Source organism: Neoarius graeffei, chromosome 13 (assembly GCF_027579695.1).
Source record: "Neoarius graeffei isolate fNeoGra1 chromosome 13, fNeoGra1.pri, whole genome shotgun sequence".
NCBI classification, from domain to species: domain Eukaryota; kingdom Metazoa; phylum Chordata; class Actinopteri; order Siluriformes; family Ariidae; genus Neoarius; species Neoarius graeffei.
This window is the reverse complement of record NC_083581.1, coordinates 48,429,242-48,455,025: the sequence shown is the minus strand read 5'-3', so window position 1 is coordinate 48,455,025 and position 25,784 is coordinate 48,429,242. Positions and strand designations below refer to the sequence as shown.

General features: G+C 41.0%; 2 protein-coding genes across 3 annotated transcripts in view; one reads left to right on the top strand and one right to left on the bottom strand.

Annotated features, from left to right (window-relative positions):
- Positions 1–6,782: 6,782 nt before the first annotated feature.
- rps21 (ribosomal protein S21) overlaps positions 6,783–25,784 on the top strand; it is an 88,667-nt gene continuing 69,665 nt past the window's right edge. The window contains exons 1-6 of one of the 2 annotated variants that reach the window (XM_060937924.1): positions 6,783–6,845; positions 7,786–7,872; positions 8,013–8,076; positions 11,154–11,225; positions 12,217–12,272; positions 12,677–12,738. In XM_060937924.1, coding sequence (XP_060793907.1) covers positions 7,823–7,872; positions 8,013–8,076; positions 11,154–11,225; positions 12,217–12,272; positions 12,677–12,686 — 252 coding nt within the window. In that variant the 5' untranslated portion in view covers positions 6,783–6,845; positions 7,786–7,822 and the 3' untranslated portion in view covers positions 12,687–12,738. Of the gene's footprint in view, positions 6,846–7,785; positions 7,873–8,012; positions 8,077–11,153; positions 11,226–12,216; positions 12,273–12,676; positions 12,739–25,784 lie in introns of those variants that run through there. The other variant, XM_060937923.1, reaches the window with a different exon arrangement.
- LOC132896821 (glutathione synthetase-like) overlaps positions 15,892–25,784 on the bottom strand; it is a 52,438-nt gene continuing 42,545 nt past the window's right edge. Inside the window, exons 8-13 of the mRNA XM_060937913.1 lie at positions 21,606–21,683; positions 21,443–21,512; positions 19,783–19,977; positions 19,616–19,697; positions 16,437–16,626; positions 15,892–16,144 (exon numbers count right to left, since the gene is read on the bottom strand). Of these exons, the coding sequence (XP_060793896.1) occupies positions 16,021–16,144; positions 16,437–16,626; positions 19,616–19,697; positions 19,783–19,977; positions 21,443–21,512; positions 21,606–21,683 (739 nt within the window). The 3' untranslated portion in view covers positions 15,892–16,020. The remainder of the gene's footprint in view (positions 16,145–16,436; positions 16,627–19,615; positions 19,698–19,782; positions 19,978–21,442; positions 21,513–21,605; positions 21,684–25,784) is intronic.

Genomic DNA, 25,784 nt, shown 5'->3' with positions numbered 1-25,784 from the left:
ACTTGTGTGAAAATCTGATGATATTTTAGGTCATATTTATGCAGAAATATAGAAAATTCTAAAGGGTTCACAAACTTTCAAGCACCACTGTACATCCCTCCTGGCTCCAATAACAACAGGAGTGAAGCACTGAATGAACTCTATCAGCACATCAGTGAGCAGCAGACAGCCCACCCAGATGCTTTCCTCATCCTGGCTGGGGATTTCAATCATGCAAACCCCAAGAGCGTGTTTCCAAAACTCTATGGACATATCAACTTTCCCACACATGGAAACAATACTCTGGACAATGTTTACACCATGCACAAAGACGCCTACAAAGCCCTACCCCTCCCCCACCTTGGAGCCTCAGATCACTCCACTGTTATGCTAATGCAAGCATACAGGCCGCTGGTTAAAGTCACCAAACCAGCTAAAAAGCAGATACGTGTGTGGCCAGAGGGGTCATCAGAGGCACTCCAGGACTGTTTTTCGACCACTGACTGGAGCATGTTCAGACAGACCGCCACCTACAACAACTTCACAGATCTACAAGAGTACACGGAGACCGTCACTGCCTACATGAGGAAGTACATGGACGATGTTACGGTCACCAGAACCATCTCCATTCGGGCCAATCAGAAACCATGGCTGACAGGGGAAGTCCACAGGCTCCTGAGGGCTCGGAACACTGCCTTCAGAGCTGGGGACGAGGTGGGCCTGAGGACAGCTAGAGCCAACCTGTCTCGAGGCATCAGGGTGGCCAAGAGACAGTATTCAGAGTACATTGCTGACTATTTCAATGACAGCAGAGACACCAGGAACCTGTGGCGGGGGATTCAGACCACCACAGATTACAAGCCCTCGCCGCTGACCTGTGACTACTCCATGTCTCTGCTGAATTAGTTGAATGACTTCTTCGCTCGCTTTGAGGCAGACAATAGCACCACAGCACAGAAGACCCCACCACCTTCCGGCGACCAGGTGTTGACGCTGTCCTCAGACAGCGTGAGGAGAGCTCTCAGGACGACAAATGCACGAAAAGCCCCGGGTCCTGATAACATTCCTGGTCGTGTCCTGAGAGACTGTGCCGAAGAGCTCACAGATGTCTTTACAGACATCTTCAACATCTCGTTGAGCCAGGCTGTTGTCCCCACGTGCCTCAAAGCCACCACCATCATCCCGGTCCCGAAGAAGCCGTCTCCCTCCTGCTTCAATGACTACCGCCCTGTCACACTCACTCCCACCCTCATGAAGTGCTTCAAGCAGCTAGTCATGCGGCATATCAAGTCTGCCCTCCCCCCCGCCCTGGACCCTTTCCAGTTTGCATATCAGTCCAACCATTCGACCGATGACGCCATCTCCACTGCCCTCCACTCAGCCCTCACCCACCTGGAGAAAAAAGACTTGTATGTCAGAATGCTGTTCATAGACTTCAGCTCAGCATTCAACACAATCATTCCGCAGTAGCTCATTCATAAACTGGACCAGCTGGGACTCAACACCTCCCTGTGCAACTGGCTGCTGGACTTCCTGACGGGGAGACCACAGGCTGTACGGGTCGGCAGCAACTCCTCCAGCATCATCACGTTGAACACGGGGGCCCCCCAAGGATGTGTGCTGAGCCCCCTCCTCTTCACTCTGCTGACCCACGACTGCACACCAACATCCAGCTCTAATCTCTTCATTAAGTTTGCAGATGACACGACTGTGGTGGGTGTCATCAACAATGGCGATGAGACAATCTACAGGAGTGAGGTGAGCCGCTTGGCCATGTGGTGCAAGGACAACAATCTCCGCCTGAACGTGGAGAAGATGAAGGAGATTGTTGTGGACTTCAGGAGAGCGCACACCCAGCATGCTCCACTAACTATCGACGGTGCTGCAGTGGAGAGGGTGAGCAGCACCAAGTTTCTGGGTGTGCACATCTCTGAAGACCTGTCCTGGAACAACACCGCATCACTGGCCAAAAAAGCCCAACAGCGTCTGCACTTCCTCCGCAAACTGAGGAGAGCAAGAGCCCCGGCCCCCATCATGCACACTTTCTACAGAGGCACCATCGAGAACATCCTGACCACCATGTGGTACGGCGCCTACACCGTGTCCTGCTGCAAGTCTCTGCAGCGCATCATGAGAGCAGCTGAGAGGATCATTGGTGTCTCTCTCCCTTCTCTAACGGATATTTATAACTCCCGCCTCACCTGCAAAGCCATCAGGATTGCAGGTGACCCCACCCACCCATCTCACAGCCTCTTCAGCCTGCTGCCGTCGGTGAGGAGACTGCGGAGTGTCCGGGCCAAAACCAGCAGGCTCAAGAACAGTTTCTTTCACCAGGCGGTCAGGAGGCTCAACTCCCTCCCTGTTCTGCCCCTCCTCCCCCCTCTTCCCCCTGCCACAGATTCTGCTTGCACACCCCCCTGCCCCCCCTTCAGCATCTGACATGTCACCCTCACAGTTCCCACCCCCCCCAACACACACACACACACATATACTCTCAATGTTCATTAACACACTGAACCCAGGGACTGCACATATCACTTTACCTCGCTCATTTGCACTATTCTGCACTACCTCATCTTAATAGCTATTAGTTTGTTTATTCTGCTTATCTCATGTTTACCTGCTATACCTCAAGTGCCCTTGAATGTTTATTTGCTTCAATGTGTGTGTGTGTGTGTGTATAATATATATATATATATATATATATATATATATATATATATATATATATATGAGTGTTTAGTCTGTCTAGTTCTTATCTAGAGTGTTTATATTGTTTGTGTTGTTTATTTCAATTATTCTATTTTTATTTGAGTGTTTAGTCTGTCGAGTTCTTATCTAGTGTTTATACTGTTTGTGTTGTTTATTTCAATTCTATTTTTATGAGTGTTTAGTCTGTCGAGTTCTTATCTAGAGTGTTTATACCGTTTGTGTTGTTTATTTCAATTATTCTATTTTTATTTGAGTGGTTAGTCTATGTCCAGTTCTTATCTAGAGTGTTTATACTGTTTGTATTGTTTATTTCATTTATTCTATTTTTTATTTATTGCATTGCCTGTTTGCACCGTGGGTCAGAGAGGATTGTAATTTCATCTGTGCTGTATATCAAGCATGTATAGCATATTTGACAATAAAGTTGACTTGACTTGACTTGAAAGGAAGACCTAGGGTTACCTCTGTTGCACAGGATAAGTTCATCAGAGTTACCAGCCTCAGAAACCGCAAGTTAACAGCAGCCCAGATAAGAGCCCACCTAAATGCTTCACAGAGTTCAAGTAGCACACACATCTCAACATCAACTGTTCAGAGAAGACTGTGTGAATCTGGACTTTATGGTCGAATTGCTGCAAAGAAGCCACTTCTAAGGAAGAACAACAAGAGGAAGAGAATAGCTTGGGCCAAGGAACACAAGGAATGGACATTAGACCAGTGGAAATCTGTCCTTTGGTCTGATGAGTTCAAATTTGAGATTTTTGGTTCCAATCGCCATGTCTTTGTAAGACGCAGAAAAGGTGAGCGGATGGTTCCTACAGTACGTGTGGTTCCCACAGTGAAGTATGGAGGAGGAAGTGTGATGGTATGGGGGTGCTTTGCTGGTGATACTGTTGGCGATTTATTCAAAATCGAAGGCACACTTAACCAGCATGGCTACCACAGCATTCTGCAGCGACATGCCATCCTATCTGGTTTGCGCTTAGTGGGCCCATCATTTGTCTTTCAACAGGACAATGACCCAAAACACACCTCTAGGCTATGTAAGGGCTATTTGACCAAGAAAGAGGGTGACGGAGTGCTTCGTCAGATGACGTGGCCTCCACAATCACCTGATCTAAACCTAATTGAGATGGTTTGGGATGAGTTGGACCGCAGAGTGAAGGCAAAGCAGCCAACGAGTGCTCAGCACCTCTGGGAACTCCTTCAAGACTGTTGGAAAATCATTTCAAGTAATTACCTCATGAAGCTGATTGAGAGAATGTCAAGAGTGTGCAAAGCTGTAATCAAAGCAAAAGGTGCCTACTTTGAAGAATCTAAAATCTAAAACATATTTTGGTTTGATTAACATTTTAAAGTTTACTAAATGATTCCTTACGTGTTGCTGCATAGTCTGGATGACTTCAGTATTAATTTACAATGTAGGAAAAAAATAAAAACATCGAATTTGAAACTGGTACACATATATATACTTAGCCAGACATAGAATTACGTTACTAGAGAATTCATCATTTTTGTTTTGCAAGATCATACTAAATGTTGTATTGTCTCAAAATACAATCTGGAAATGATGAGACTTTTTGTTTTATCCACTTGTGAATATCTGTGAATGTGAAGCCAAAATGTATATGTTACACCACATGACGAAAATATATATTCTGTAGTTTCACTTTCAATATCATTTTTACAAAATGAGCATAAATTATCATCAATGTTAAAACGTAGTTATAAAAAAACACAATCTGTCTTTTCATTTTTATGCTGATGATTTGCAGATATATTTGCCCATGAAGCCCAATGAAAATACGGCGCTTACTAAGTTACTGGATTGTATTACTGATGTAAAGCAGTGGCTGGCACGGAACTTTTTGCATTTGAACGACAGCAAAACAGAATGTATTTTATTTGGCATGTCACCCACGTCAAATGTTTTTACAACAAATTTTGGTACTCTGGCCCCCTTTTTTAAACCATTTGTACAAAATCTTGGGGTAACATTTGACAGTGGGCTTAAATTTGATAAACAGATTAGTTCTGTTGTTAGAACGAGCCTTTTTCAACTTCGTCTCTTGGCCAAAGCGAAGCCGTTTCTCAGTCGGCAGGATCTCGAGAAGGCAATTCATGCATTTATCAGTTCGAGACTGGACTATTGTAACGCCCTGTATGTTGGCCTCAGCCAGTCTTCAATTTTACGTCTTCAACTTGTACAGAACGCTGCGGCCCAATTTTTAACAAGCACGTCTAGACGTGAACACATTACTCCTGTGTTGTCGTCACTCCATTGGCTTCCAGTCCATTTTAGAATTGATTTTAAACTTCTGTTGTTTGTTTTTAATGCCATCAATGGCCTGGCTCCCTCTTACTTGTCTGATATTTTAACTATCCGTGATCATGGTAGGGCCCTGCGTTTTTCGGGTCAGCTTCTGTTAGAAGTTCCAAGGTCGAGATATAAACAGTGGGGTGATCGTTCTTTTGCTGTCGCTGCTCCCAGACTGTGGAACAATCTGCCCCCCGACAGTCACACCACTATTGATCCCGGCCTTTTTAAATCAAAGTTGAAGACCTACTTTTTTAGATTGGCATACAATCCTGACTAGGGGAGTCTTGTTTTTGAGGGGTGCTTCGTTTCGTCTGTTTTATTTCATGTACTTCTGAAAGGCTTTTGGTAATCTGCAGCACGGTGGCACCTTCCGCAGTCAAAACCTGTGTTTTTATGTGTTTTGGTGTTCTGTTTTATGGCTTTGATGTAAAGCACTTTGGGTACCTTTTGGTTATTGTAAAGGGCTATATAAATAAAATTTGATTGATTGTAGTCTAAGTAATTCCTAAAAATAAATGTCATTCATAATTTTAAAGTGTGTTTCCTTGGTTTTGGGGAATATCGGGAATGTTGTTTTTAGTTTATCGAGTGAATTTTTATCAAAATTATGTAGAATATAATTTTTGTTTGGTCTTCCAGTGAATAGTTTCTCAGTTAAGGGCCCCATACACGTTCAAAAAAGTCGTCAAAATTTTGTATCAAAATTTTGATATCAAAATTTTGATGCAAAATTTTGATGTAAAATGTCCACACACGATTCAATGTTTTTTCTATGAAAAATTCAGTATTGTCAAAAACTTTGACATGGACGCAGCAGTGGCCGTAGCACTTGTGTTCGCTTTGGACAATGAACCTCCTCGGCATCGACGGAAATGGTCGAAAGACTGGTTTTTGAAACGGCGAACGTACGGTCACGTCAACCTCCTCAGAGAACTTCGTCTCAAAGAACCAGAGGACTTTCGTGATTTCCTTAGGATGGATGCCCCATCCTTCGATGAATTATTGGACCTTGTCAAGCCATTGATATTGAAAGAAGACACTGTGATGCGTTCATCTATACCACCAAGTGAACGCTTGTCCATCACACTGAGGTACCTGGCATCTGGAAATTCTTTTGAAGACTTGAAATTCCGGCGGCACGGTGGTGTAGTGGTTAGTGCTGTCGCCTCACAGCAAGAAGGTCCTGGGTTCGAGCCCCGGGGCCGGCGAGGGCCTTTCTGTGTGGAGTTTGCATGTTCTCCCCGTGTCCGTGTGGGTTTCCTCCGGGTGCTCCGGTTTCCCCCACAGTCCAAAGACATGCAGGTTAGGTTAACTGGTGACTCTAAATTGAGCGTAGGTGTGAATGTGAGTGTGAATGGTTGTCTGTGTCTATGTGTCAGCCCTGTGATGACCTGGTGACTTGTCCAGGGTGTACCCCGCCTTTCGCCCGTAGTCAGCTGGGATAGGCTCCAGCTTGCCTGCGACCCTGTAGAAGGATAAAGCGGCTAGAGATAATGAGATGAGATGAGACGAGACTTGAAATTCCTGACTGCAATGTCTCCGCAAGCAATTGAGCCGGCCACACACGCATCAATAATTTGACGACTCTTCAAAAAATATCAAAGTGATTTGATATGTCAAAATTTGGGTTCAAAATTTTGACATCAAAACACCCTACACACGATCAAACTTTGTATCAAAATTTTGATACAAAATTTTGACGACTTTTTTGAACGTGTATGGGGCCCTTAATTCTCGCGTTTATCGTCGCCTGCTTCACTCACCCGCTCCACCTTTACGTCATTTCCTGATTTGTCCCCTTTCTTCCTTTTCCGGCAGCCGTTCGTGCTTTGCGGTAAGAAGGAAACGTGCTCCTCAAACAAAATTATGTTTTGTTCATTCTTACTCGGGATTGTTTTATAGATTTTCTGTTATATTCTGTATACAAAGCCAATATAACGAGTAATTTGTGTGTATAGGTGGAGTAGTCTTTTTAAAATAATGTATTAATTTTTCTAAATGTAAGGCGCCTCTGTGCCGTGTAGCAGCCATTAGCATTAGCTCTCCTGTTAGCTCTGTACTTCAGGCTCGGTCTCATCATCAGCCGGCCGGTAGATTAACAGTTTCTCTATTTAGTTGACGGGTTTGATGGTGTGTGAGTGAGAGAAAGAGAGATATTATTTAGCTTCTGCTTATTCGGTATTAAATATTTACTTACTGCACTTTTATTTTGTCGACTGTATAATTTTTAACCCCACTTGTTATTGTATACTTTGACTTTTGTATCCATGTTGATCATGTAACTCCTTTTGGACCACAATGGAAATAAGTGCTTGCACTTTACTGTGTTATCCATTTATTATTGTTATTGTATAGCCACTTTAACAATATTTTCAAAATTATAATATGACAAATCTGTTTTAATGACAAGCTGGAGCAGGAGATAACAAACAAAATGATAATCATTTTTCAAAATCGGTCCATCCTTGGCAGAAATATTCAGTTTTATTGATCGTAGTTATGGACACATTCAGGGCTTCAAAATATACCTTAGAATATTCAGACTGCAATGAAACTTCACAGACTTTAGGCAAGAATATATTTTAATGTCCTACATACCTTTTAATTGCATCCTATAATGCACCGCTATCCTCGCGCACAGGGGAAAATGGCTGAAAATAATTGTAGCATATTTTTTTAAATACAATGTCATTTTAATAATGAATAAAACAATTAAACCTGTATCTTGGCTTGTAGTGACTCGCTAACATTAGTGCCTCATGTGATGTGTTCAGGTGTAGAAAGCCCTCACAGCCATTAAAACTCGACACCATGCAAAACGACGCAGGAGAATTCGTGGACCTTTACGTGCCTCGTAAATGGTAAATAAAAGTTTTGTTCCCATTTTGTTGAGTAATGTCTAAATGATGTGTCATTGCATATGGAGCATTTAAACTTTCCTGGAGTCACTGAAACTAAAATGATACTGGAGGGACTTAATTTTAAAAAATTTCCTTTGCAGCTCTGCAAGTAACAGAATTATTGGTGCAAAGGACCATGCTTCCATCCAGATCAACATTGCTGAGGTAAACAAGTTTATCATTGCGTTAATCCTTTTCTTTATTAAACCAGTGACATTACGGCCACCAGTAATGTGTTGACTCGGCCTCGTTTAAACCTCCACAAATGTTGCATGAGTTCATGTTTGTCTTGAAAGTACTGTTACACAGGCTGTGATTAGGGATGGGGATTTTATTGATTCTGCTTATCGGTCCGATTCTCTTATCGATTCCAGATCAATTTTCTGTGTGTGTGAGGGAGTAGGCCTACAAAAGATGTAATGTCTCCTTTTTATCTAATAAAGAGTATATATAGATTTGAGAACAAAGGGACGGGGTGAGGGGTTGGCCGAACCCTCATCACTTGTCTGTTTCTGCAATAAACCTTCTTTCTCTTGCAAAAGGATTTATCGATTCCAGATCAATTTTCTGTGTACGAGGGAGTAAGCCTACACACGTTTTTAGCATCAACACAGCTGTTTTATTGACACAATGTAGGATGTCTGTGTAATAACATTTGAACATGTGAAAATAAGCAGGAAAGGGTTTTGCTGCCTGTGAGCTGATGGGCGAGTCGAGTCAAGCAGCTGGCAGTAGTCTCAGCTGTCTGTAGCAGCGAGAGTATAGGTTTACTTAGAAAAGTATCAGGGGTCTGGATGGACTGGGAGAGAAAGTGACAGGAGCTTTCTGACCAAGTTATAAATAACTCTCAAGTGTTATAGGCTCTCTGAAGTGCATGCAGTAGGTTAGGCTGTGATTACTAAACCCTCTCTCACTCAGTCAAAAACCCACCCACACGTGCACAGTAATGCGTGTGTTGATGATAATAGGCTTTACCTATGAGTTTTTCTTTCCTTAAGCAGTATCCATAGCTTTTGATTTTTTGGCTCAGCCTTTGGCTGAAGCCTAAATCCTGGGCCTGTGGACTCGGTTCTTTTTCTACACAGTGCAGCCAAACACTAGGCTCAAAGACAATAAGCTACTGTTTTGTTAAAATTCACTAAGATATGAAGGCTGCATTGTGTGTGAGACTGAGTTCATATCATTCATGAAGGGTTCCTAGTTTTGAAACTATTCAGCAGTAAAGAACACCGGTTGGGATAAATTGTCTATTTAGTAGTCTAGATCCAGACACCATTAGGCGAAGATACAAGAGGCTATGCCTTGCAGTCAGCATGTTATGCTTGTTGAGAAAGCATTATCTCCTTACTCTATGTATGCCACTGGTCTACAGAGTTGGTGGGTCCAGTACAGGTGGATTAACACTTTTGTGGATTGGGTCGAAAAAATTTAAAAACCTTGACCTACACATCCCTAGAAGCCACACTGTACCGCATCTTCCTTTCCCCCATGACTGATTCTTGTTGCAACTTTGCGGTAGTGTAGATGTAGAGTTTGATGTCATAACTCATGAGTTTTTCCAACACACAACTGTCAGGAAAGCCATACCAGCATCCATAACCTCTGAGGAATACGATTCCAGTGGATTGGGCAGTTTGGAACCGGTTCTCGATTCCTATCAGGCCTTTCAATTACATAATTTGGGCTTTTTCTGTCGTGATACAGGGTAATTTGGGCTTTTCTGCATGCACAAAGTGCTGTTTTCCCAGTGCTCTGTGTTTAAACCTGCCGCTGCTTTTTTAGCTACAAAGTTATGAATAAATAAAGAAATCTATGAATGTTATTTTTTTTAGATATTTTTTTGGGCTTTTTTCACCTTTTTATTATTGGATAGGACAGTGTAGAGACAGGAAATGAGCGGGAGAGAGAGACGGGGAGGGATCGGGAAATGACCTCGGGCCGGAATCGAACCTGGGTCCCCCGGATTTATGGTATGGCGCCTTATCCACCTGAGCCACGACGCCCCCGTGAATGTTATTTTTACCTTTATTGCAAAATGTCTACAGCATCAATCCCTTTTGATGTACATGACAAAAATAATTAGAATACAGTTAGGATTTAAAAGATGTGTTGGGGCCTGTGGAGAGCCTGGAGGAAAGGAGCCTGGGAATGAAAAAGCAAGTTCTGCACTGTTGCCATCAAAGAGACAAACCTGTAGCAGACCTGCGACACAAAAGGTTTTTCAGTCACATCACAAGAATCGGCAGTGCGATTCACAGTATGTAGTCGGGTAAAAGATCTTAGTTTAAATGAAAGGCCAGTGTCTAAGACCATCATCAACAAGAGGACCAAGCTCCAAGTCACTGATTCCACCCACACTTGCACAACTGTGTGTATTTAAGATGCAAGTTGTATCTTAAATACACACAGTTGCGTCCTGAATAGCTCTCTTTTATTCAGTCTTTTACCTGATTTGAGTCATATGACACTAGGTATCAGAGATATTGTATAAACATTTGGTAGTATATTTTGGGCGCTTGACCTTAATTTGGGCGCCTGTTAAATTTGGGCGCCTACGATGTTATCCGTCGCAGGTTTCATATAATTGAAAGGCCTGCCCATCCCTAGCTGTGATTTATAACAAATCGATGCATTTGGTGGATTTTTTTCATGAAATGTAAATTCCACCAAATGCATTGATTTGTTATACACACATGCATACCCCCTGACCATCACCTGCTTTTTGTCTGCTTATTTTCCTGTAAGTGAATTCTCCTATTCCAGAGCTGGTTTTGTTGTCCTCACATAGTTATTGTTACAAATCAAAAGGTTCAGGATAAATCAGTCTTTCCCAGTAATACAACCCCCTCATCCAACCCCAACTGAGCTGTTTTTGAAGTCCCTGGAAAAACGTCAGAGGAACTGAACTAGCTCTCGTTCAAGTAGATTGCAGCATTATCCTTTTTTTTTTACTTTTTTGCCTTGTGTTCTTGTGTATTGTCACCTGAGAGATGCTACATACAGTTATGGAGCTTAAAAAAATGTAATTTAATTAGACATTAATAGACCACAGCAAATAAGCTTTTTGAGCAAATGGATAAACCAGAAGCGTGTATATTATAAATATCAATGCGGCACTTGAACACCAATCCAAGTTTGTGTTCCAGCAGCTGATGGAATGTAGCAGTGCTGTCTGTTAACGTTAATTTGTCCAACAATAACTGGCCGATTATTTCTTTTCCAATCTCTTCCAACTTCCTCAGGTTGACAAGGTCACAGGCAGGTTCAATGGCCAGTTCAAGACTTACGCCATCTGTGGTGCTATTCGGAGAATGGTAAGATGTACATTGAATCAGTCATTAAAGGAAAACGCTGGAATTTTTTAAATTGGGCCCTATTTTCCCATCTGTTTGGGTCTAAGTTTTTACTAGGGACAAGAACTATTGAAATCAGTCCAGTATTGAATTAGAATACTATAATTGGCAACTGCAAAACAGTTATACAGTGTAATTCTATGGCAATCCCACTCAGACCTTGCTGCTTGGACCCCCAAGTATATAGATATGTCTTATCAAATATAACGAGAAATATAAAAGATACCTGTGTAATTTTTCTGGAATGAGCCTATCTGTTTTATATTTCATTGGAATTACCAGTCATTTGCTATACTACTCTGTGTCTTGCAAAGATTTTTGTTCAGAAAACCAAAACAGCTGATTCTCACTACCATACATCGGTCATCTCACACAACCCTCTTCCTCAAAAACTTATCAATCCTCAGTGATGTAATAATATTTGGAGTGCGGTGCTTTTAGCACCTTCTTAAATATTGCTTCCCCCCCAGTCACAGATAACTGTTGGCAACATGCTGTCTACAGGGAAAACTGGCAAAATAAACTGATCAGGCTAAAACAATAGAAAAAGATTTGTAAATATCTTTAGGCTTAAGACAATCGTCTGAATGGTAGAAAGCAGTCTGATTCTTGTTTGAGTTTCAAAATTTAACTAAGTTCAACTAGAAAAATAATTATTAAACTTAAAAAAAAAAAAATAAAAAATCTGGGTGTGCAGTGCTATATTTAGCGTGAAGTCATGTACATGGAGCACAATAAGAATAGTGAGGTTTTTTCTCATCTCAAAGTTCCCCAAGTTGAAATGTAGATGGACTTAAGTTTATTCTATGCCTCAGATCTTTCCTGTTAGGTCTGAACATATGACGGGCAACTGATTATTTGCTTTGAACTGCCAGGTGGTTTAAAATCCAAGAGGTGTCATGAAAATGTAAGAAAAAAAATGATTTTAATGCGATTTGTTTTATTTTGACAGGGCGAAGCCGATGACTCTCTCCTGAGGCTGGCAAAGAACGACACTATTGTGTCAAAGTAAGTAACCACTTTTTATCCACATGTATTACTTAAACGTTTCTTTTGGGCCAAAAAGTCTTGGGAAGCAGTTTGGAAATAAACTGTTAAAGGAGTAAAAAGTCTCTCTTTGTTCCCTATTCAATTCAAATAAACTTGGTCTTGTATCAGGCTTTTTTTTCTGTAAAATTAACATATTTCTGTTTTTAGTAAAGAACTGTTTTCGATTTTGATCTTGAGCTGCTTATTCCATTTAACCATTTATACACTTGAATGAGTACAGTGTCTCTACAGTCACAGATGGCTGTTAAACTTGTTTAGCAAAATAATAATTGAAAGAATAAACACTGAACAGCTTGTCAGATGGAAAGTGGAGATGAAAGTCATCCGAGTTTGTTTCTAATTACATTCTTTTCTTGTTACAGGAACATATAAGTTTAAGAAAGGACACCTGTTTCTTTGTAAAATAAAATGGAGAAGAAAACAATAGTTGTGTGTGTGTGGGTGTTTTTTAAGTCCTCTCAAATTGCATGTAATAAACCCCTCCATCAATGCGAATCGTCCAGGCACAAACAAGTAGCGTACACGGAGTACCGCAGCGGCCACTCCAGACTCACCCATGGCTTCTTACTGGAAGACAAAGAACCACCAACCTACCACCACTGTAAAGCACCCCTGACCATATAACATTTACACCTCTGTCCTGCTTTTAACACCACAAGGCAACAATTTTACTCCATAAGCACATCGAGGAATGTATTCGACACAGTGCTACCAAAGGTTCTAGAGTTATCACATGTGCACTTGAAACATTTTGTAGTCGTATACCCATTTGTGTAATTTTATTTACTTAAGTCACCCATATGTAATCTATTCTCAGATATGTAACTTAAACCCCCTACCATCTCTTTGCATTTATAATCCCTCATCTTTGTTCTGTTACATGTGCATTGGAAAAACTTTGAGCCATTTATCGAGGGAAGTCTCTGTTGCAGCCCTCTAAATAATATGGTATAGCTTGTACTGAATACACAATCTACTTAACCACAATTTTATTTATTCTCTTGTCATTCATTGGTATTGTTTCCAAGCTGCATTCTTGTCATGACCGCCTCAGATGCGAAAATAGCAATAAACCTAACTAGCTATCAGCAAACCTACCTTTAAAGGCCCCTCCCTTGAATGACGTTGATGCATCAAGTTGGATACATTTGAGCAATCTTGACTACTTCATAGCCTGGCTCCCACTTACAGTGGTGCTTAAAGTTTGTGAACCCTTTAGAATTTGTTTCTGCATAAATATGACCTAAAAAAACAGATTTTTTTTTTTACCGTGTCACACATCAGATGGATGGAAGATGAGCAGGTAAATATATTTTTACGTCAAGAGGCAAACAAGCCACTACTTTAATTTGATTCCTTTTCTAAAACTGCATTGCCATAATTTTTGTGGAGAAATGCAAACCAATTGACCAAGAAGTCACACTAGACCATATTATAATACTATAGTCTAGTATAGCATGCACTTGGACACCTCTGTGCTCGTGGAAAATGACATCACGCACAATGGAGTTATGGTGACCTCCCTGACAAAAAATAGTCTCATCTATTTTCATCACTTTAGTGGTTATATCGTTAAGAACAAATGCAACATGCAGCTTTTTTTTTTTATAAAGGACAAAGACCAACTTTGAGCTCAATGTGTTTGTGAGGTATTTCCTTTAAACCCATGACATACATATACACACGTTTTAATCACATTATTTCATTGTTTTACCCCATTACTTGCCCTCAATTGATCCTGCCCAATTTTCTTTGGAATGTATTGCTGACCAGACACAACATGAATTATTCTATCCACAGTCACTGGATATGAGCAATTGTGCACTCTGACTACTCTACTACTAGGCTATTGCTGCATTTCACATGACGTCACAGCCGCCTCATTAGTTATTCAAAACTTTAGCTGGTGGTCTACCAAAGCTCAGTTGACAAAGCGTTTGTATGGAGAGAGTGCATTGCTCGCATGAAAAATGCCTTACGCTTGCGTCGTTTTAGGTTGTTTGAATCGATCAAACCGAAGTTTCTTCACGGTTCCCCGTGAACTAATAAAAAAAAAAAGGGTGAACGAACACAGGATTTCACAAAAAGACATCGAGAAAGGTGGCTTTTGAACCTCTCACTGAAATCGAAGGAAGCAGAGTCGAAGCATGCTCCAGTTTGCAGTGATCACTTGGTGACAGCTTTGTATATCCCTCTCAGCTATGTCCTTAGTGTTTTCCCAAGTACTTTTCTTGCTGTGTTATTTTACGGTACTTTTTCGTCACAAAGCGTTAAATTCCCCAGCTGTTTCTTTGTTTACTCCTCACAAAGTCCATATGCATGAAGGTCGCGACAAAATTCTTCCCCAGCCGTACAGTTACAATGCGCCGTGATCACTTCTCCATCTTGTTTAACTAAGATCCAGGTCTTTAAAGGGGTTTCTGATGATGTGTGTGAATGATTTACCTGAGAGATAAGAGCCAACACAAGTGAGAATCAAGCCAACTGTTTGTTTACACTTCAACTTGCAGCGCTTCAATGTAAAGACATGAACAAAAAGCTTAAAAAAAAAATACAGGATTCATTCAGCAGTGACTTGATAGCGAGGTCCTTTACTCAGCCACATACAAAAAAAAGTTGTAAGCCTCCATACTCTTCCACGCTTTCATCTGTTTTGCGGTGTAGAAGGATGTCTGCAACACCAGATAGTTCGAGATGTCGGGGAACTCGACTGAAGGGTAGTTTTCAAGATCGTATGACAAATCCTTCTTTCCCAGACTGTAGGGCTCTATTCCATTGCACATAGCAATCTTCTGAATATATCTAAAGCTAGCAGTGGCTTCTAGATTACGAGCGTACTCTGCCAAGTTATCGCTAGTTGTTTGCACTACGGCATCCTTTAGACCACCAGCTATTTCACTTCTGGTAAAACTGCTAAGAAAAAAAATCTTCGTGACTGAAACCCAGCAATCGGCTCATATACCGTGAGTAGAGAAAAGCAAAACGGCGGAGCGTGTTGCCGAACCAACCAAGGGCGAAATAAAATCTCTCCTCAAAAACACCCCCCCACATTATCAAGTATTAAAAAGAAACAGAAATAGCGAAAAGAATATAGTCCCCCCCCAATATCGCCTGTTCCACACTCCAGCCCAGTCAGTGGTGGTAACGCACCTTTAAGTTGGCCTGCCAACCACCAAAAACCCCGAAAGAAAATCCCAAAACATAACAACCCCCCCCCCCCCCCCCCAAAAAAAAAAACCCCAGCACAATAAAATATGGAATAAATAGAATTATTATAGCATTTTTCACAAATTTGCTACTGTCATTTTCCTGGTTTGTTTACATTCTAAGCAGAAATGATTTTGTCAGACAATTTGTATAAAAGTTTATTTATTTGCAAAAATAAAAATGCCCCGTTTCTCAAAATCCAATGAATGTGGATAGAATAAAACAGTTATTCCACTCATTGTACATGACTTATAGCCAACTCGGAGCTCTACGCCTCGTTGGCTATCAGCTCATGTATGACTCGATTTCGTGGAATAACTTAAATATCTTGGGTTCATACTGTCTGCAATGAAATACAATTCAAAGTAAATTTAGAAATCACTGCTTTTTATTTGCATTTTCTATACCGTTGCAATTTTGTTCTGATTTGGGTTTGTATACAGGGATGATTCTTGGGTATGTTTGTCAGTGTAAAGTTCTGTTCCTGACATACTCAGACTTAAATCAGTAGAGGATTGTCAAATACTGCAACTCCTGCAACAACCCCTCCATCATCATGTTCCACGCTCTTCGTCCTGAACAGGTGGCCCACATACTCATTCATCACCACCTCCGTTCCTCTCCTGTATGAAAGTGAAATAGGTTAGTGGGCTTTCCTCTCTGGCAGTAATGAAAAGCAACTGTATTTGTTTCGAAATATCAAGGTTTTAACACCCATGCTCATCAAAATTTATATCAAGCTCTAACATCAGTTTGATTGTTCCTCTTTCTTTTTTTTGTCCTCTCCCAAACAATGAGATATTACTTATTAAGAGTGTAGCACCACAATCACTAGACAGACAATCTCTTTTTCGAGAAAATTGCTTTGCATGATGGTGGAATGAAAGCAGCAGGTTAATCCTCTCCTCAGTGTACCTAACATAGGCTCCAAAACCCCCCAGTTCACTGAAGCACATCTTCAGTGTCAGTGGATCCCCCTTTCGGCAAATGTAGTTATAGGTGGGCCGGGGCTGGATTTTGTCCATCAGGATGTAGGCAGTTCTCTCTGTGCTGTCCTTCAAGTTCTCCAGCATACGGTAAAGATCATCCCCATAAATGTTGTTACCTGCAAAAAGAGATGTGCAAGGTAAATAGTGTTTGGGTGTACATAAAAACAGTATAGAAACCAGGCTTATTTTCCATCTTAATGTTTTGGATCTCTAAAATCACAGAGATTAACAACACTTCAGGTGTGACAGAACTATTTTAAAACAAATTTTGTCCTTAAAAGCAGTGAGCTTTCCAAACTGATCATAAAATTTTTTTATGAGACAGAGCATTCATAGTAACTTATTAATATTCCAACTATTTTAAAACAACCTCCACAGACCAGAGATCAGTCACCCCGAACAACATCAGCGTCTTATTGTACAGTGGCAATAGACTTTGCATGTGGATAAAGGTACCTTAAAATGTAAAACAGGAGCCCTTGGCTGTCAGTTTGCCTCATTTTAGCACCCTTCATGTACAAAATTCATTATTTATGAGGTAAAAACAACATGGAAAAGATATAATTTTTCATTCCCACTCAGTCTTCCATAATGGAAATGTAAAGGATCTCTCGTCTTCCAACCCGACTGTATTTTACAAAATGCTCCAGAGCATGAACCTTCACAAGACGTGTGACACCAGATATAAATGTGTAATTCATGAGGCGGCAAGTCCGTTGTTGTGAAAAGCCCAAGCTGAGACATCAACATGGTACAAGTCAAGCTGCATCACATCTCTGCTGAGAGAGTTATTTTCCTCCATCCATTAGCTGCTTATCCTGTGCAGGGCTGCAGGCAAGCTGGAGCCTATCCCAGCTGACTACGGGCAAGAGGCGGGGTACACCCTGGACAAGTCGCCAGATCATTACAGTGGTGCTTGAAAGTTTGTGAACCCTTGAGAATTTTCTATACATTTCTGCATAAATGTGACCTAAAATATCAGATTTTCACACAAGTCCTAAAAATAAACAGAACCCAGTTAAACAAATGAGACGGGCATTTATTTATTGAGGAAAAGGACCTAATATTACATATCTTTGAGTGGCAAAAGCCCCCTTGTGCAGCAATAACTGCAACTAAACATTTCCGGTAACTGTTGATCAGTCCTGCACACTGGCTTGGAGGAATTTTAGCCCATTCCTCCGTACAGAACAGCTTCAACTCTGGGATGTTGGTGGGTTTCCTCACATGAACTGCTCGCTTCAGGTCCTTCCACAACATTTCGATTGGATTAAGGTCAGGACTTTGACTTGGCCATTCCAAAACATGAACTTTATTCTTCTTTAACCATTCTTTGGTAGAACAACTTGTGTGCTTAGGGTCGTTGTCTTGCTGCATGACCCATCTTCTCTTGAGATTCAGTTCACGGACAGATGTCCTGACATTTTCCTTTAGAATTCACTGGTATAATTCAGAATTAATTGTTCCATCAACGACGGCAAGCCGTCCTGGCCCAGATGCAGCAAAACAGGCCCAAACCATGATACTACCACCACCATGTTTCACAGATGGGATAAGGTTCTTTTGCTGGAATGCAGTGTTTTCCTTTCTCCAAACATAACGCTTCTCATTTAAACCAAAAAGTTCTATTTTGCTCTCATCCATCCACAAAACATTTTTCCAATAGCCTTCTAGCTTGTCCATGTGATCTTTAGCAAACTGCAGATGAGCAGCAATGTTCTTTTTGGAGAGCAGTGGCTTTCTCCTTGCAACCCTGCCATGCACACCATTGTTGTTCAGTGTTCTCCTGATGGTGGACTCATGAACATTAGCCAATGTGAGAGAGGCCTTCAGTTGCTTAGAAGTTACCCTGGGGTCCTTTGTGACCTCACCGATTATTACACGCCTTGCTCTTGGAGTGATCTTTGTTGGTTGACCACTCCTGAGGAGGGTAACAATGGTCTTGAATTTCCTCCATTTGTACACAATCTGTCTGTGGATTGGTGGAGTCCAAACTCTTTAGAGATGGTTTTGTAACCTTTTCCAGCCTGATGAGCATCAACAACGCTTTTTCTGAGGTCCTCAGAAATCTCCTTTGTTTGTGCCATGATACACTTCCACAAACGTGTTGTGAAGATCAGACTTTGATAGATCCCTGTTCTTTAAATAAAACAGGGTGCCCACTTAGACCTGATTGTCATCCCATTGATTGAAAACACCTGACTAATTTCACCTTCAAATTAACTGCTAATCCTAGAGGTTCGCATACTTTTGCTACTCACAGATATATAATATTGGATCATTTTCCTCAATAAATAAATGACCAAGTACAATATTTTTGTCTTATTTGTTTAACTGGGTTCTCTTTATCTACTATTAGGACTTGTGTGAAAATCTGATGTTTTAGTTCATATTTATGCAGAAATATAGAAAATTCTAAAAGGGTTCACAAATTTTCAAGCACCACTGTAAATACCAGAAAAAAAGTGTTTCCAATAGTTAATTCTAAATTTTTTGTCGTCTCAGAGTTAACATGGTCGGGCAGAGAAGTTAACATGGCAGCTGAAAAAGCAAAAGTCCTGTGTCCTGATTTTGAGTTTACTTTCATGATATACAAGTATAGTACTTTTGTTTCATTTGTTTAATTTGGTTCGAGAAATGGCGGCCAATCGCTTTGTCACCATAAGTGAGGAAAAATTACAAATTATGAAAGAAAATGTTGTTCCTAAAAGCACTAAAAGATGCTACGATGTTTAATCTAAAACTATTCAAAGCTAAACTGGAATTGTGATTTATTTTAATTTTGAAATACATTTTTTTAAAAATACAATTAATTTTTTTAATAAATCACCTGCATATTTATACTAAAACAATTATCCGCCTCAGGCTCCGTGAATATCAGTGAATAATAACCTCGACTTCATCTCAGTTATTATTCACCGAGCCTGAGGCAAATAATCGTTAAATAGATGTAATACACAGTATATTTGTCACCAGCTTTAATTATAATTAACTAAATGTCAAACTTTTATGATGCATGGTTGAGTCATTTTAGCATATTGCGATAGCTCATTATAAAGGTGGTCATGAAGTGCATCTGGTGGAATATGTACAGCTAAGCCTCACCTCCTCCTTCTCTCTGTGGTTTCAACACGTACTGGTCTGGTTTGGCCAAAGCCATAGCCACATTCTGGTTCCCATCCTCTCCCTCATAATAAAGGAAAAGTTGTGTAAATTGGCATATTTCAGAAAGCACCAAAATGTACTACAAAATATGCCAGTTGATACCCTACCATGTCTAATGTGTACAAGCCAGTGAAAGTGGCACGAATCTGAGTCACCGTTTCAGGCTCATCAGGAAAGAAGCTCTCAAGGACACCTGGCCGAGCCAACTCCTGCTGGACCTTTTTAGTGCCAGTAAGGTGGGTGCTGATGTTTGGACATTTCACAGCACATGAGCGCTCCATCATCAACCGAGCCTCCCAGCTCTGTCGTACATCACAAATATATATATATATATATATATATATATATATATATATATATATACACACACCGGCCACTTTATTAGGTACACCATGCTAGTAATGGGTTGGACCCCCTTTTGCCTTCAGAACTGCCTCAATTCTTCGTGGCATAGATTCAACAAGGTGCTGGAAGCATTCCTCAGAGAGTTTGGTCCATATTGACATGATGGCATCACACAGTTGGCGCAGATTTGTCGGCTGCACATCCATGATGCGAATCTCCCGTTCCACCACATCCCAAAGATGCTCTATTGGATTGAGATCTGGTGACTGTGGAGGCCATTTGAGTACAGTGAACTCATTGTCATGTTCAAGAAACCAGTCTGAGATGATTCCAGCTTTATGACATGGCGCATTATCCTGCTGAAAGTAGCCATCAGAAGTTGGGTACATTGTGGTCATAAAGGGATGGACATGGTCAGCAACAATACTCAGGTAGGCTGTGGCGTTGCAACGATGCTCAATTGGTACCAAGGGGCCCAAAGAGTGCCAAGAAAATATTCCCCACACCATTACACCACCACCACCAGCCTGAACCGTTTATACAAGGCAGGATGGATCCATGCTTTCATGTTGTTGACGCCAAATTCTGACCCTACCATTCGAATGTCGCAGCAGAAATCGAGACTCATCAGACCAGGCAACGTTTTTCCAATCTTCTATTGTCCAATTTCGATGAGCTTGTGCAAATTGTAGCCTCAGTTTCCTGTTCTTAGCTGAAAGGAGTGGCACCCGGCGTGGTCTTCTGCTGCTGTAGCCCATCTGCCTCAAAGTTCGACGTACTGTGCGTTCAGAGATGCTCTTCTGCCTACCTTGGTTGTAACGGGTGGTTATTTGAGTCACTGTTGCCTTTCTATCAGCTCGAACCAGTCTGGCCATTCTCCTCTGACCTCTGGCATCAACAAGGCATTTCCGCCCACAGAACTGCCGCTCACTGGATATTTTTTCTTTTTCGGACCATTCTCTGTAAACCCTAGAGATGGTTGTGCGTGAAAATCCCAGTAGATCAGCAGTTTCTGAAATACTCAGACCAGCCCTTCTGGCACCAACAACCATGCCACGTTCAAAGTCACTCAAATCACCTTTCTTCCCCATACTGATGCTCGGTTTGAACTGCAGGAGATTGTCTTGACCATGTCTACATGCCTAAATGCACTGAGTGCCGCCATGTGATTGGCTGATTAGAAATTAAGTGTTAACGAGCAGTTGGACAGGTGTACCTAATAAAGTGGCCGGTGAGTGTGTATATATATATATATATATATATATATATATATATATATATATATATATATATATATGTTACACTGCATATACTTACAATGCATAAGCTTCAAAACTCTTCTGATTAGTAAAACCAAAACCACATGGAAACATAAAAGCAAAAGTAAAGTCCAAGCTGTTAAAAATAAGTGGTGTACTGTACTTGTTCCGATTTATAATGGTGAGGCATGTATCCACTGCGGAAATAAACAACAGCAATCTCTTGTCCATCTCTGAAAGCAGAGATGTATTTTCAGTCAGATTTGTTCAATCAGATGATAAGGGTTCAGAAGTGTTCTCACTGAGGGAATTAATCCAACACTCACACAAACAGTCTCTTGTTCTGGTCCAGAAATCCACTTCTACTCACATCTTCAAACAGTCTTCTTATGACACGAATGTTTCTGTGAATACATAACATGCACCATGTTGTACACCATGAGTTTGTACATTATCTACAGCTCATTTGTTCATTTGTTTAGGAGGAGGCCAAGTTATACTTTAAAGGAGATACGCAGAACCATGGCCTTACTTTTGTTCATAAACATCTTGAGACCTCAAGAATGGCACAGGAATAGTTTTAAAGGTCAACTAAGTTAAAAAAAACAAAATTCCACGGTGATCCAAATGTGTTTTCATGTATCCAGAGAGATACCTTACATTTCTGAGCGTGATTTTGTGAATGTGCACTAATTGCTGGAAAGCGGTATTTCATCTGTTTTTCAGGACCCAAAGCTCCACCCTTCAAAAAATAAACTTACGAGCACGAGATAGGTCACGCGACCTCGTGACGTATGTTTCAGAATAACACGGTGGCATAGTCGTTGCACCTGGACTGAAGTGTGGAAAGTAATTTGAGTTGATTTAGTTACTTACAAAGACTGAGTCCAGAGTTTTCGCCTACAGTCCCCAGCCATGCCTACTCGGTGTATAATCGCAGGTTGTGGCAATACATATAAAGACGGGGTAAGCTTTTATCGCTTCCCCAAAGATGAGACCATCAAAAAATTTGCACCAAAAATGAAGTCGTACAGATATCATGGCATCCTCAGCAGGTAAGTTCATACCTCTCGCTAATCTTGATAACTCAGAATGTTGCTGTTTTCATGCTGATAATAGATAACATCACATTCAGTATCAATATTAACAGCATCAACAAAATCATTGTTTCTTTCCTATCATTTCTATCTCAGGATTCATTTGGCAGCACTACACTACAACGCAAACAGTGACAGAGAGCAGGCAAGGACAAGTAAAGGGGACCTACGCTATAGTATTCGAAAACCAAAGTACAAGCCAGGAAGTGCTTCAGCTAAGCCAGTCAAAGAACCATGCAACTACTGTAAGTCAAAGGTGGAAAATGTCACGTTATGTAGGTTGTGATTTCCCCCATACATCTGTCACATATTGGCTTTGCACTGATTTGTAAAACGCTTTACCTAGTGTTACAAAACAGACAGCCCACCAAAACTAAAAGCAGTAATCTTCTTTTGAATGTTTGACATGTTTTTTTAATGTGTGTAGCCTATGTTGAGGAACTCATGGCTGATGTATCGGAGCAAGACTTTGACACTTCACCACCAGAGAGGCAGCCATCACCACCACCTTTGAGCAGCGGCCATGTGTACCCCCCCAAAGAGGAGATAATCCGATGCCATCACAGCCGATTTTCCAAAAAATGATTGTATTGTGCTGTATGTACACATCAGAGAAACTTTTGATGGGCAAATGTGTGTCATGTATGATCTTGTGCCTTTTTGGGTCTTTGAAAACTTTTTCAGTTCTGTTTCAACACCATACATATTTATTATTATTATTCTTTTTTTTTGTTATCATTGCTGAGGTTATTTCAGGCAAGTGTTGGTGTTGATTATGGACATATAATGTATCCACACTGGATTGGGAAGGATTGCTGTGTGAATCCTTTTCCCAGGTCTTTGGACCTCTGGTTTGTCTTTGTTATAGGGTTAACAAATGCATTAGAACAAATAAATCTGATTCAAGTATACATTCAAACGTCTTTATTTGCCACATTACACCACATCCTGGAAACCTGTATATTCAGTGGATGGGAATATCTCCCGGATCTTTGTGACTGCACAGGATGGCAGTGGAACGCGAACATGACAGCCTAGGTACTCCCAGCACCATCTAGCCAGCTGCCGATATGCAGTATGTCTGAATTTCCTGTAAATGCAATGTACTTTGTGAATTTACTTTGTGTGTGGTTTTATTATTATTATTTTACTACAGTAGTGATGACTTTAGCTGCAGCAATACATGAAATCTCGGCACTTTTGTTACCAATCAGAATTCTAGGGGGACAACTCACTCATTTTCAGATGGATCCTGCCTTGCATGCCCACCATCACCGTTCGAACTACGGGGGTACTCGGGGGATCCGAGATCCCCTGAAACAGACATGAGATCCCTTGAAAACATGATTTGGGAAATGTTGGGGGGGTCTCTAAAATATTGGCAAAATGATGTTTATTGACATAGCAATCGTGTGTAACGGGAAGCATTTGCATATCCGAAGTGTTGTGGAAGATTGGTTGTTGACATGATTTCCAGTGATGCTTTGGTGCTGCTGTGGATCAGATGTGTTGAGTAGCCTGACTTTTTTTTTTTTTTTCTTGCGTGTGGTATCATTGACGCGAGGTTGTTTTTTGAACATGCCAATGCGGACACGATTTCCCCTGATGAGTTATGACTTCAGACGCGATGCGTGTGTGGAGGTGTGGATTCTGCGTGATATGTGCGTAAGATAGGCTTCTCATGCGTTTGGAGATCCGCGCTCTGAGACAAGCACAAGCGCACCCCCCCCCAGGGAAAAAAAGAGACCCCCCCGAAAATATCGGCATAGTTCGAACACTGCACCATACTGCTGCACATACTGGTAGTGTGCTGTCTCCAGTACCCATCTATCCAGGCAGACTGTTTGAAAGCCTGGGTGAGACATGATGCACTCTAGTTGCGCATTCTGTTGCTCATTGTAGGCTTGTATTTTTGCAGCCACTTCGGGGATCTCTCTGCAGCACAGTGATTCGACGGCAGTCGGCATTGACGCACAGGCAGAGCATGTGCCCCTGTGTCACGCAATGAAAATAGTCAACCTACAAATCAGGGCGTTGAAATAACATCTTATTTGCTACACAGGCTTACACCTTTCGTGACACAATGGAAAACAATGCACAACACAATGTGTCCCTTATTTCGATCCTTATCAATCATTTCCACAAAAACTGCAGGGACTTCTTCAGGTACTTTCTGCATTGTATTCTGAAACATACGTCATCACCTGTTGTCCAATCAGAAAGGGATATTTTGTAACTTCACTAAAAATATACGATTTTGAGAAGAACAACTTTCTTGCTTTACTTCCAAGTCGGGTTTTGTGTTTTTAGGTAAGAATAAACATATTATGAAAGTTAGTTTTTTTTTAACTTAGTTGGCCTTTAAGCGTTAACAATAAATCTAATGTAATAATTTTTACAATTAAAATGATTCATGTAGGTAGCGGTCTGAGTGAATGATCTTGAAGTCCATAACGTCACAGCAGGAAGTCTCTGTCTCCTCACCATTTCTGTTACACTAAAACAGAGCTGACTGCAACTCTATCCTCCATCAGAAGGTGGATTTATGTTGCATTCATGGTCCAAGAACGTTCAAACTGCAAAGATTTAGATGCGTTTTGCGAGAAGTTCATGGGCACATTGAGCGCCTACAAAATGGTCTCTCCTCTGCTCATTTTACTGAAGACTCATGCGAGGCCTCTGATCTGTTGAGGAGCGTTGGCTTTAAGCCCGTATTGAAAGAGGGTGCAGTACCAACAATTAAAGGAATAGAAAATAACAAGAAAAGGAAATTTTTTTTTTTTAAATGGAAAGCAAGTTCAGTTGCACCAGTTCTCCCGGAGTGTGAACCGAGGGTTGTTTGTAAAACCCAGGACAAAACGGGACGTGACATATAATCGCTCGGGCAGTGACCTCCCCACGGTTGTTGCCAAAACCGGTGATGTTCCGTCCTGGGTTTTAGCAATTGCCTGAGCCGAGCAGTAATGGTGGAGTACTCAGTATGGAGAAAATGGAGAATGAGTGTAGCAGCTGTCCAATTTCTCCACTGGATATTGCTGCCATCTCATCCTTACGTGGAAGAAGCAAATAAACAGAGAACTGAACGAACAACTGAAAGTCAGATTGTTTCAAAACAAAATCAGCCATAAGATTGGCCTTCAAGAAGCGAGAACAGAGACGGGTAAGCTCCTTCTCTCATTTGGATATAAAACAACACGTTGTTTACCTGCATTTAGATTAATACATATAACTTGAAGTTACCAGTATACGATTATTTAATTTGCTTCAGAATGTGATCATCTCAGTTCATTTGATTATTTAATTAGCCTTTTACGTTTTATCAGTGAAAATGCATGCATTTACATGTATGTTGCATAAGTTAACACACCTATCCTGTTTTAATGAGTCTCAACCCACAATCAATGAAGT